Source organism: Planococcus citri, chromosome 3 (assembly GCF_950023065.1).
Source record: "Planococcus citri chromosome 3, ihPlaCitr1.1, whole genome shotgun sequence".
Taxonomy (NCBI): domain Eukaryota; kingdom Metazoa; phylum Arthropoda; class Insecta; order Hemiptera; family Pseudococcidae; genus Planococcus; species Planococcus citri.
This window is the reverse complement of record NC_088679.1, coordinates 37,285,228-37,298,089: the sequence shown is the minus strand read 5'-3', so window position 1 is coordinate 37,298,089 and position 12,862 is coordinate 37,285,228. Positions and strand designations below refer to the sequence as shown.

General features: G+C 35.7%; 1 protein-coding gene across 4 annotated transcripts in view; it reads left to right on the top strand.

Annotated features, from left to right (window-relative positions):
• LOC135840506 (uncharacterized) overlaps positions 1 to 12,862 on the top strand; it is a 42,794-nt gene that overhangs the window by 10,905 nt on the left and 19,027 nt on the right. The window contains exon 2 of one of the 4 annotated variants that reach the window (XM_065357099.1): positions 9,355 to 9,549. In XM_065357099.1, coding sequence (XP_065213171.1) covers positions 9,420 to 9,549 — 130 coding nt within the window. In that variant the 5' untranslated portion in view covers positions 9,355 to 9,419. Of the gene's footprint in view, positions 1 to 6,888; positions 9,550 to 12,862 lie in introns of those variants that run through there. The other 3 variants (XM_065357098.1, XM_065357100.1, XM_065357097.1) reach the window with 3 other exon arrangements.

The window sequence follows — 12,862 nt, the reverse complement described above, 5'->3', positions numbered from 1 at the left end:
TCACGTTCGAGTGGGCGTTACGAGACGGCAAAACATGGCTGTTTTACAATTTAAAAAGACTTGTTGTGGGTGGATCGAGATCGTCGGTTTGAACTTTCAAGAGAGAAAAAAATTTAACTAAACGAGCATATTTTTCATATATCGCATCGGTTCAAAGAGCCCGGTTTTTTTTTTTTTTTTTTTAAATAGGTAGGTAGGTACTTAATTCTTTTCTTCTCTTGAACATGAATTTTATCAACGACACGTAAGAAATTTTTTTTGAAAATAATATTAAAGAAGTACGTACATAAATGATAAATTTCAACATCTTTGGATTGTTTTCTCGACTTGGCTATTTTACGAATAGGATTCGATGCCTATACATATAAGTAGCTAGTAGCTATATAATTCTCAAGTTCCTTTACTTCATCATTTTCAACGTAGGAATATAATGAACTGTTTGTAGTTTTCAATAACACTAATAATACTTAGGCCTATCGTTCTCTGATAATTGTGTATGTGTTCACTTGTTCAGTAAGGTTACTCAAATTTAAACATTTACCTTTCCACATTCCATCTGTATAAATTTCATTCGTTGCAAAAAATAGTCCCACCTATATTTTAGTTTGATTTATGCTCTTATTTCTGTTATATGAACCATGATGAAAGCTCTCAGAGCTTTTCTGAACAATTCAAAGCAGGTGAAATTATGATAGCAATAATGTGACTTCCTTCCATTATTATACATACTTAGTGTACTTACAAAGGAGGCAAGACTGTTTGAAGTGAATCGTCTCGCGAACAGAATGCGACGCGGTATAAAGATAGTTGATTGTTAAAGAGATGAAAAGATAAGAAGATCGAGTCTATTTCATAAGGTAGGTAGGTAGCTTACTCGGGCGCATTTTGGTACCTCGTTGTTGTAAATTTACCCACGAAATAAAGGAGGAAACAATTTGTTGAAATTCTCGGGGCACTAAGCACCGGCACTTGAATAAGATTAATTTCTCTTTCAAGATAAACGCGAATGCGAGAAAGGTTACCAGAAAATGTCGAGTTTTTTACTCGGTTTGTTGGTAAAATTGTAAGAAATTTATCATTCGATTAGCGCGCCTTTGTGCAGAATTTCAGCTAATTTGATGTCTTAGACACAGAAATGAGAAATACGAATTGCGAATGCCTTGAAATGATGAAAAGTTCGAACCTATTTCTGTAGAACTGTCATACCCAGTACCTACCTATTTTTACATTTTGAAATAGGTTTGAAATTGTTAAATGGAAAAAATGCCAGCAGCTACTCATTTCCATCAATGTTCGGTGCATTCGTATTATTAAAACAGAAAAGTATCCAACTCGAATTTTAAACAGTTCGAAGAAAATTTTTTTTCTTTTTTTTTGCTCATTCTACCTATCAACATTCTAAAAAGAAAAATTGATAAAATTTTACGATGTGACTTGGGTAAAAAGTTATGTCTAGCGATGCTAATGAGTATTACATTGCGAGTCGAATTTCAAAATTCATAATTTTTTTCAAGCACGTAATTTATAACACTGAAAATTTTGATGATATTCAAAAATTTCATTCCAAATATTGATTAACATGATGCCAACACAGATGTCTTATTAAACAAGACCATCTCCAGCCACTTTTCAATCTATTTTTTTCAAGGACCTGATTTATTAAATTTTCTTATTTTTTTCTATTTAAAAGGAGAAATTATTTTCAAACATTTTCTGACCTTTTGAAAAATTGTTAAGAATTTTTTCAAATCATCGTTGAGGTTTGAGTAGTGTTGTTCCTCTTTCAGATTTGAATTTTTTCGAAAATAACATGAAGTAGGTATTGCAATTTTCTTCAAAAAATTGGAAAGAATTTTATTGTACCTGTCCTGAAAAAATGGTAACCAAAATTTCAGAAGCCCTCCCGAAATGCTGGTTTTCAACCAAATTTTTCAAAATTTGTTGCCTACTCAATTTTTTTTATTTCATCAGTCTTGACCTATTTCCGCATTTTTGAGAAATCCAAAAGCATTTATGATGGAAAATCAAAATTTTGCTCCCTTGAAATTGTCATTTTTAGGTGCTAATTTTTGGTAAAATATAAATTTTTATAAATTTGTCAGAAATTAGTAAGTTTCTCAGGGGTATTGAAATTTTTAAGTACTTACAGGGAGTTCGAAATAAATTTTCAAAAATCATTTAAATCGTTAGGTATTCTTATGGAATAGTATTTTCCATAAATATTTCGATTTTTCGTAAGTAGGTACTGATTATTAAAATTTTGGGAGTCAATTTTCTTCCTTTGATAAAATATTTGAATGCTGAGGATGCCTCTGAGAATGTTTTTCGGGTTAGAAAAATCCAATAAACTATTTTCCCTCGTAAAATCCGTTTCACATCATTTTACAAAATCTCTCCTGCTATCAAATGCAGCACCATAATAAAGTAAATATCACCCTCAATATTCAAATCACGACATTTCGTAGCTGAAATACAATTTTTCATAACACGTCAAAAATTTCTACCCCAGCCGTAATTAATTTCTGTACTACGTCATTTAAATTTTCGATTTATTTATAAACTCGTGCTAAAAAGGGTACACTGGAAGAGGAAAATTACGGTAGAGGAGCCGATGACGACACAATACCATTATAAAATTAGGTACTCGGCGGATCGAATTTTTCGCATCGACCATCAATCGAAAAATTCTCGTCTGGTAATCTGGTAGGTAACTCGATTACACAGCTTTATGTACTCGCGTGCGTTCATCTTCCATCATAAAACATCTTGCAGACGTGAAAAAAATTCACACTCGATTACGAATAGAAGAGGCAAAAAAAATTCCATCAAATCTGAAAATAATTCTGCTCTATCTCGTCGGTAAACCTGCATGCACGCGTGAGTCAGCCGCCACAACAAACTCCAAAATCAAATCAAAAAGTAATTTTACAAACCACGCGCGAGTCGTTTGAACGCTTCAAAACGACCGCAAAAATTAACCACGACCCTGAAATTTGGCAACACTACGGGCAATTAGTTTTTCCCCTCTATTTTTTTCTTCATTTTCGAAGAAACAATAGCGAAAGTTGAGTCGCGTGTATGCCAAAATAATATAGAGTTAATTTGTCGCCTTCTTGCGCTTTTCCACCAAACTTAACAGGCGAAGGAAAACCATCCAATAGCGAAATTCTAAGCTAATAAATTTAAAATCAAATTTTCGTCGATGTAAGCGCAAGCACACATTCTCATACGTCTTTCGGATAATTTTCAATTAGAATTTAATCGTTCAAAAGTCTAACGTCCGAGACGTCAAGGACAAGATTTATGGAAAGTTTTGTGCGCTAGCTCTTTTCAACAGATTTTTCTCGTACACGTTTCAAAGTTTTCGCAAAAAAGCCATAAAAATTCCAACATGTGTACGACGATGTTTTTCCAATTCATACGAGACCCACACATGCGAGTACCTATATACGTTCGTTGAAAGGCGCGAAACATGTTACATGAAATTATTCGAGCGTATTTCGATGACATTTTTTGTTCTACTATTTGACATACATAGTGTTACCTCTACCCTACAATCCTTACACGTACGTTCGATAAAACTGATATTTTTTCAGGTTCGAGCGCACTTTTTTCACAATCGCGTTTTTTATGCTCTCAGCTTCAATTTCCGCCTCGTATATAAGTAATCGGAGTGGAATGTGAAAAAAAGTTTTTCTCTCAAAATTATTTGTTGTAGAAATCTTTCTATTTCAATTTTTTGTACTTTATCTTTATCATGACTCAAGAGGGACTATGGAGTTGTAGCTCCTCAAAACGAACTTGGTTTTTGAAATGAAAATCAGCATATTTCGTTGTCCTTCAAATACTCTACTAAGTTTTCAGAAATGCAGCTCTTCATTGTTTGAAAACCAAAAAATCAAAATGTCACATCTCCGAGTTTTCTGCAGTTTTTTGAATATTTTTCATGTGAATAGATCTTGATGAGAGATGAGGTATGGTGCAAACCGTAGTTCTTGAAGTGCTCCTGCAAGGGATATAAAGATACCTATGCTTTATGTTTTGAAGAACATAGGGATATATTGTAAAGTTCAAGCGAGTTTAATTTGAAAATTACAAATGGTACAAATTTAGAACTTTCTCCAGTTTGTAGGTCCATAGAAGAGCTTTTTTGAGATGTGGTGAAAATCAGCGCTGTCATCGCCTTTTTGTGCACCAAAAATCAGTTGAAAATGTTTGAAAATAATATTTCCCTGGCGTGTCGATGCTCAAAATTTATTTGAAAAATTACTCTTCGAGCGTACTAGACTATTAAGAATTCGATTTCTAAAAAATAAATTTCAGATTCGTGCTCAGCGTGTCAAAATATTCCGATTAGCTTACTTTTCGCAATAACTTTGGTCAAATTCTTCGAATTGACTTTTTTAAAAAATGGAATTGAATACCTAGCCCTCAAAATCAAATCAATTTTTGTGATAACAATTTTTCTCGTAGGTTCTGTATTTCTAGAGAAAAACGCGAAAACCCGGTTTTGGAGGAGATTTCACCCCCACAACCTGTGAGTGGGCACTTCTAGTTGTGCAGGGAGGTATTATCTACATTGAAAAAAAATTCCCCACTGTTGGTTTTTTTTGGGCAACCATGAAAAATTTGTCTAGATCAACTGTGCTATTAAAACTTGATCATGAAATATCTTTGATGGGGCTCTGTAGAATTTTCCATCAAATTTTCAAATATCTGGCCAAAAGTCAGGAAGTAATTTTTGAGCCCTTCATTAATATTTTTTCCAAGGTCCGAAAAATCAGACCAATAGAATAGCAATTTTCACATTAATGTAACATGAAGTGTCAGAAATTGGTTATTTTTTTCAATGTTTTTGAAAGTGGGATAACATATTGTACAGATATGAGTTCAATTGGTGTACGATACACGATAAAAATGGCAAAAAAGTATTGAAAGAGCGAGTCATTTTTAAAAAAAAATTCTCAATTAATACCCCAATTGACCTTTACAGTTTTATTCCTAAAATTCACAGGATACCAAGAATCTGACAATTTTTTCCTCAAGTTTTCAAATTTGAACGTACGCGGCTGACCAGCGAACAGTGCTTTACCAAAAATTACCAGTGATTCACTAATAATCATTAGTAGGTACCTAATAATTTAGGTACCAAAAATTACCGGTATAACGTACCAAACAATGCCACCAATTTAGTAAAAATTTGTCAATAATTCACCAAAAATTTCCAGTAATTTACATACTTAAGCCTGGCAAGCCACCCCAAAATCCAAGCTCCTACAGGCCGATCTCACTCCTCTCAGTGCCATCTAAATTGTTTGAAAAGCTACTTCTCAAAAGACTGGCGCCAATTTTCGAGCTGGCAATACCAGATTTCCAGTTTGGGTTTCGGCACAAACACTCAACAGTGGATCAACTACACAGGGTCACTAACACCATCAGCTGTGCTCTAGAAGAACGCAAATTCTGTGCTGGAGTATTTATCGACATTGCTCAGGCATTTGACCGAGTTTGGCACCAGGGCCTGAAGCATAAAATTCGGAAGTGGCTTAACAACAAGTACTATGATATCATTTGCTCATACATTGAAGATCGTCAGTTTTGCGTAGCCCAGGGAGATGCTCTGTCCTCCTGGAGAAACTGCCTGGCTGGTGTGCCTCAAGGAGGAGTTTTATTGCCTGTCCTGTATCTCCTCTTCACGTCAGATATTCCAGTGGCTGACGGAATAGTTGCTGCTCTATTCGCTGATGATAAGGCTATACTTGCTGTTGACAAAGACTACGAAACAGCCATTGCTTCACTACAATTGGCAGTTGACAGAATTGCTGAGTGGATGCGGTCATGGAAAATCGTTGCAAATTGTGGGAAATCAGTACATGTCGACTTCTCTCTACGTACCCACCCTTATTTGCCGATTATTATTGATGGAGCAGTGGTGCCCTACTCCAGCTCTACGAAGTACCTTGGCATGCATTTGGACTCAAGATTGAATTGGAGTCAACACATTCGAGCAAAAAAACTGCAGTTAAAGGAGAAAATGCGCGAGTTGTACTGGCTCATGGGGCGAAAATCGAGGCTAAGCCTAGAGAACAAACGCCTGTTGTATCTGGCAATTGTCAGCCCAATCTGGCTGTATGGTATCGCTCTCTGGGGCTGCGCCTCAAAATCAAACATTTCAACAATCCAGAGGTGCCAAAACATAATATTACGGACGATGGCGGGAGCGTACCGGTATGAACGGAACGCCGATCTACACAAAGACCTGAAAATTAGATACATCGAGGAGGAGATCCGCAGGCATGCCGAGCGGCATGAGACCAGACTACACAGCCACTGCAATTCCAGCGCCATCCAATTGTTGGACAACTCGAACGACACGCGTAGGCTGAAGAGATACAAACCCCCCGACCTACCATCAAGGAGAATCATGTGATGACACGCATCTTCCGAACAGCGGTGGAATCGTCATTGGGCGCTCTCAGCCGGTCATGGTGATTTGGTGAAATGCGCCGATGGATGCCCAATGTGGCAGGGATCGCGGAATTTAGGAAAAAAAAAAAAAAAAAAAAAAAATTTACATACTTCAAGTTACTAGTAATTATCATAACTTTCCGGAATCTTACCGAAAAATTACCAGTAGTTTACCAAAAAAATTACCAGTAATTTACCCAAAAAAATTACCAGTAATTTACCAAAAAATTACCAGTAATTTACCAAAAAATTACCAGTAATTTACCAAAAAATTACCCGTAATTTACCAAAAAATTACCCGTAATTTACCAAAAAATGACCAGTAATTTACCCAAAAAAATTACTAGTAAATTACCAAAAAATTACCAGTAATTTACCAAAAAATTACCAGTAATTTACCAAAAAATTACCAGTAATTTACCAAAAAATTACCCGTAATTTACCAAAAAATGACCAGTAATTTACCCAAAAAAATTACTAGTAAATTACCAAAAAATTACCAGTAATTTACCAAAAAATTACCAGTAATTTACCAAAAAAATTACCAGTAATTTACCAAAAAATTACCTGTAATCTACCGAAAATTGCCAGAAATTATCCAAAAATTTCCAGTAACTTGCCAAAAATTATTAGTGATATATTGTACATATGGGTAATTCTCAAAAAAAGTAAAATTCGTGTACATGGCAAATTTCTCAAAGGTTTTAGCATGCATTTTTTTTTGGTCTATAGAAGGATCGCCTCTCACACATTCACATTTGGTATTGAGATTTTTTGCCCTCCTTTCATTCGTGTACATTCGATTTTATTGTACCTCAAATGTCCTTTGACTTGCCTGTCACACGCCATAAACTGTCATGATCTTCATTTTTTTTTTGTTGGAAAAATTGACACATTCTCATTATCATAGGACACAAAGGGTTATTATTGTGCAAATTGCAATTGCAATAAGTCCATAGGAAGCTCACATTTCACATTTGAAAATTGTCACACAGTTTTTGCGCCAATTTTAGAGCAATTTTTAATTATTTTTGCTAGCTTTCCAATGCAACATTTTTTTCTGGTGAGTGGCTACACTGGTTCACTGTTCTCATAAAAATGTCACCCCGCGCCGTTATCTTAAAAACGTACTCGTACTTATCTCTGAAGTTTTAATGTTTAGAAAACTCTGTGTCCTTCAGCTTGCGTTTTTATTTATCCTAACCATAATGAACCCGCCAAAAACGATAATTGAGAAAGGGAAGTTATTCTACATGATAAGTACACATTTAATACGTCTTGAAAATCAAATAATGTCCAGTAGGAAAGGCCGGAAACGAAAAAACGTTGAGATTGTCCTTCGGCTTGTGCAGCGCTGATTTGTCCTTCGACTTGGCCGGGCAAATTCCAGACAGCTGTACTTTTATCGCGCTAGTCGACATATTACACGATAATATAAGCAAAATTTGACATTTCACCCCTCCCCACACCTTACCAGCACCACCCCTGCCAAAAAAATAAGTCCAGTTTCGAACTCTGCGGCCTCAAAAACATCGACATGCTACACGATAATATGTATAAGCAAAATTTGACATTTTCCCCCTCCCCACGCCTCACCCTCCACCTCTACAAAAAAATAACTCCAGATTCGAATTCTACGACCTCGAAAACGTAGGTATCAATCGACTTATTACACATCGATGAGGGTCGAATCCTAATTATCGCCCTTTTAGGACGGAGTGGGTCAGAGCCCACAATGGAGGGGATTGAATTGAAGCCAACACTAGAAAAGGGATCTGGGGCATCTATACAATGATTCCCACTTGAAATTTTCCAAAAAAATGATTTTTGTTTTTCAAAATTATGCATATCAGAATTGACTTTTTTTTTTGAGAATTACCCACATAGGTACTGAAGATTTTCAGTAATTCACCAAAATTACCAATTACCTACAAAAATTTAAAGATTACCAGTACCTCGGTAATTTGTGGAAAAATTGCATACTAGTAATTTACAAAAAAGTTACCCACCTAATGAATCTATCTCGTATAAAAACGATGAAGTAGGTTTTTTTTCTCGCTTTACTCCACTCCACGTAGTGCACCTACGTAGACGTACATTATAATGTATTCGTGGTTAATCGGCCTTTTACGCAATATTTATGTGGAAATTTTACCACAAAAATTGACAAAGTTTACGAAAAAATATTACGTTTAAAATAAACAACATCGTCTACGTAAAATAAACATCTGGCTTTTTTGCGAAGAAAAACATAATCGTATAACAGCCTGCTTAGGGCTCATATAGAGCGTATGAAAATTGTGCAAGACGTAAAGTAACAACAATCCTTGTACGTACGTACAAAATAGGCCTAAAATTGTCGCATTTCTTTCGTGCTAGGAGGAGAATTTTTCATTTTGAATTTAAAAATTCTATAGTTACTTTTTAACTTGCGACATTTTTCGAAAAATAAATACGTCACATTAGTACGCACTTCAGACCAGCGTAGTGTGCCTTTGTACGTCGTAGGTAGTAGGTACCCTTACCTACGTATATTACCCTATGCACGACGAATGCACTTGATAGTTAATTTCCAACAGTCGAGCTGGCATGATCGATTTAAAACTTGCGTGGTCATCGACTGGTACGCACACACCTGCTTAATTGTGGCAACCTGTATGGAAAAGTTTTTCAGTAGTACGTTTGTTTAAGTTCTCGTAGCGCGATAACGGTGTTGGTTTTTTTTCTCCATCGTTGCCTTTCAACGTCTTCGTCAATAGCCGAGTACCTATAAAATAATTTCTAAAATTTCGCCCTCGAAATCGACATGTGATACGTGATTTTTCAAATCGTCGTGTTCTGTGCGTATTCGATTAATTTATGGTTTTTATTCGAGAGTTGTTTCAGCCAGATCTGTGTGGATCCGATTTTCGATAGCGTGATTCTTCGCATTCTGCTACATCGGTCGCGCAATGGGGTGCTCGAATTCCAAAAGTACACCCATCGTTGATTCCAATACAGATGAAAATATCGGACAGACAATGCTCAAAAATGGAAAAGCTGTCATGATGGATGCTGAGAACAGATTGGGTGAAATGAAAGGTGAGTTGAAGCATTTGTTCTTCTATGCATTAATATAATATGTATCGCGTTAGATCTGCAGTCATTTCTATAGTGCATACATAATTATTCCTTCGTTCGACTCGTTCATAATTAAACATTAATCGAGCTAGTTTTCGTACACATTTCAACAAGTTGTCTCGACTAAATTTCCATCTGCGAATCATTACCAAGTATTCTCTTAGTCTTATATTTGATGGTAATGTGACGTAAACCGCGGATGCGAGTACGTGTGCTTTGAAAATCATGCCACCGCATCGACGAACTTCTTTTCTCTTTCTCTCCAAGTCTCGATGTTGTATATTTTCTTAATGAAAACGAAACCCCACTCTAGACCGAGATCGAACCTTTCTTTATAATTCAAACGCGCACAATTCCAATTTCTGAACGCTTTCACAATGAAAGAAACTTTACAACTTGGCGAATTTATATGGGGGCTAATCCTGAAACAGCACACGTCACGGCGACCTCAGCACAACTTGTATCATGATTTAGATTCAGCTGTACAATTGTATAGTACGAGGGTTTGTATACCTTTTATAAATATCTAGCTAACTATAAGAAAACGCCAGCAGCCAGCCATTCGCATTAATTAAAAAAGCTTTTAAAATACAATGCTTTTTCTCTCCTTTGCAAGGTTACACCTTTGAATAAAATATAATTCGCGTAAAAGAAAGAATAAAAATTATTAGTTATCTCGTCTCATCGTAGTAAGCTATCTTCGCGTCGCGTTTCGTTTCACATCCGCCCGCCTCACCTCCTCGCCCGGTTCGGTACAATTACACGCTTCGAGTCAGCATTTTTTTGGAGAGTTGCCTAATGTAGCTATTCAAGGAGCTCGCCTCCAGCGCTGGTCCATAATTCGCTGCAATGTGATTAAATTCGACGGTAATTTTTTTCTATTCATTGTATTCGTTCAAAGCGTGAACATTTTTTAAATTAAATTCTGCAGGTCCAGGTCGGCGAATTCTTCGATTGTATGACCGAATTTCGATTGTGACCTCTTTCGTTTTCGTTAACTAGTTTACCTATCTGTAGGTACAGGTACCTTTGCTCGACGTGCATTTCATTATCGGTAATTTCTTTATTATCGTTGCAATCTAAACAGATTTTAGTCTGATTTCAATTACGAAATATACCTGAACTGGAGATTTGAAGCCTTCGAGTCGAGTTCCGAACCATTGATCTATCTTTAAATACCTATTCTTTCTCTCTTTTTTAAAAATAAGGAGGAATAGGCGAGAATTCATAAAAAAAATTTATTTGCCCCATTTTTTGTCAATTTTTTCCTTCATTAACTCTTCTAATTAGAAAGATATCCCAACTGATTTTGAAAAAAACAGATTACAGGAAAATTCATCGCGCGAAATTCACCGCGCGAAACTCACCGCGCGAAATTCATCGCGCGAAACTCATTGCAGGGTAAAATTAATCGCGAGGGAAAATTCATTGCGGAGGAAAATTCACCTTTGTACTAAATTGATCGCGAGGGAAAATTCATCGTGGAGGAAAATTCACCGTTGTACTAAATTGATCGCGAGGGAAAATTCATTGCAGAGGAAAATTCACCGCTGCACTAAATTGACCGCGAGGGAAAATTCATTGCGGAAGAAAATTTATTGTGGGGAAAAATTCATCGTAGTATAACGTATATCTTGGGCAACGAATGCAAAGTTGGTGTAATCTAATGAATAATAGAAATGTCCTCCACTTCCAACAACTTTACTCTCTAAATTTGAAACAGTCAATTTCACTGCTTAGCAGTCACGACATTTTGCCTTTTTAAAGCAGTAATTTTTTTTTACTGCAAAACAATGAAAAATTACTGAATTGGTCAGTCAAAATGATTTTTTACTGACCAATTCAGTAATTTTTCACTGTTTTGCAGTAAAAAAAACTACTGCTTTAAAAAGGCAAAATGTCGTGACTGCTAAGCAGTGAAATTGACTGTTTCAAATTTAGAGAGTAAGTGAGATTTCTTTTCCACCTGATTTAATTGAGACAGCTAAAGGTGATCGTTTTTTGCTGCATGAATCCGGTAACGATGACTCAGAGAGACTGTTAATGTTTGGCACCCATCAAATTTCATGTTAATAAAGTTGTAGAGAATTAAATTTCCAATTGACATAATGTCGTTAGTATTTTTCTAGAATGCTTAGTTTTTGAGTTTTTCTCAAACAACTAAAATTTCATTATAATGTGCAAATTCATTTTTCTGAAAAGTAATCAATTTAAAATTTTTATGTGTATGTATAATATGAAAACTGAAGTACATCTATTTGTATGTTGAACTTGAAAAAAGAACTCCCATCTTACGAATTAAAAAAAAAAAACTGGCATTGAATTGGACTAATTCGCGAATGGTAAATGAATGTAGCCCTCGAATAAATTTTGAAAATTTAGCCCAGCAGTGGCGAAATGGTTAAATTCAAATCCCCTGACAGTGAATTTTCCTCCGCGATGAGTTTTCTTCCGCAATGAATTTTCCCTCGCAATCAATTTAGTACAACGGTGAATTTTCCTCCGCAATGAATTTTCCCTCGCGATCAATTTAGTACAACGGTGAATTTTCCTCCGCGATGAATTTTCCCTCGCAATCAATTTAGTACAAAGGTGAATTTTCCTCCGCAATGAATTTTCCCTCGCGATTAATTTTACCCTGCAATGAGTTTCGCGCGATGAATTTCGCGCGGTGAGTTTCGCGCGGTGAATTTCGCGCAATGAATTTTCCTGTTACCAAAAAAACAGTGTACATAATCTGTCGAGTGAGTCAATAACTAGCTCCAGTTGCGTTTATACGAGCTGAAGTTACATTGGATAGTTTTAACTGGACATTTTGGAACTTTGGAATATTCAGAATACGACTTAAGGCTGCAGAACGGCTTTAAACTACCTCCAGTTGACTCAACATTTTGGAATCAAGGTGTAAAGTGAATTTTTAGCTTTCCTTCTAACTTAATTTATTAGGTAAAATTCGATGGAAATTTCAACTTTCAAGAACCTGTTGGAGGTTCCAGAAATGCTCAAAAACTCGTCAAAACTATTTCCAATCGACTTGGAAGGTCAAAAAAAGGATGTATACCAAATTTCAGCTGTCCATGTCAATTTGATGAAATTTGGATTTTTTCACATTTTTGACATCAATTTGATTTTAAAAAATTGACTAAAAATCGAAAAGTTATCAATCAAAACTTTTCTCTTTAGAATTGAAAAAAAAAACGCTATTTTTCACTTAAGCGTTTATTTTAATGAGAGGAGGGTGAGGATGAAGTGTGCAAATGCGGTTTTCTGGAAA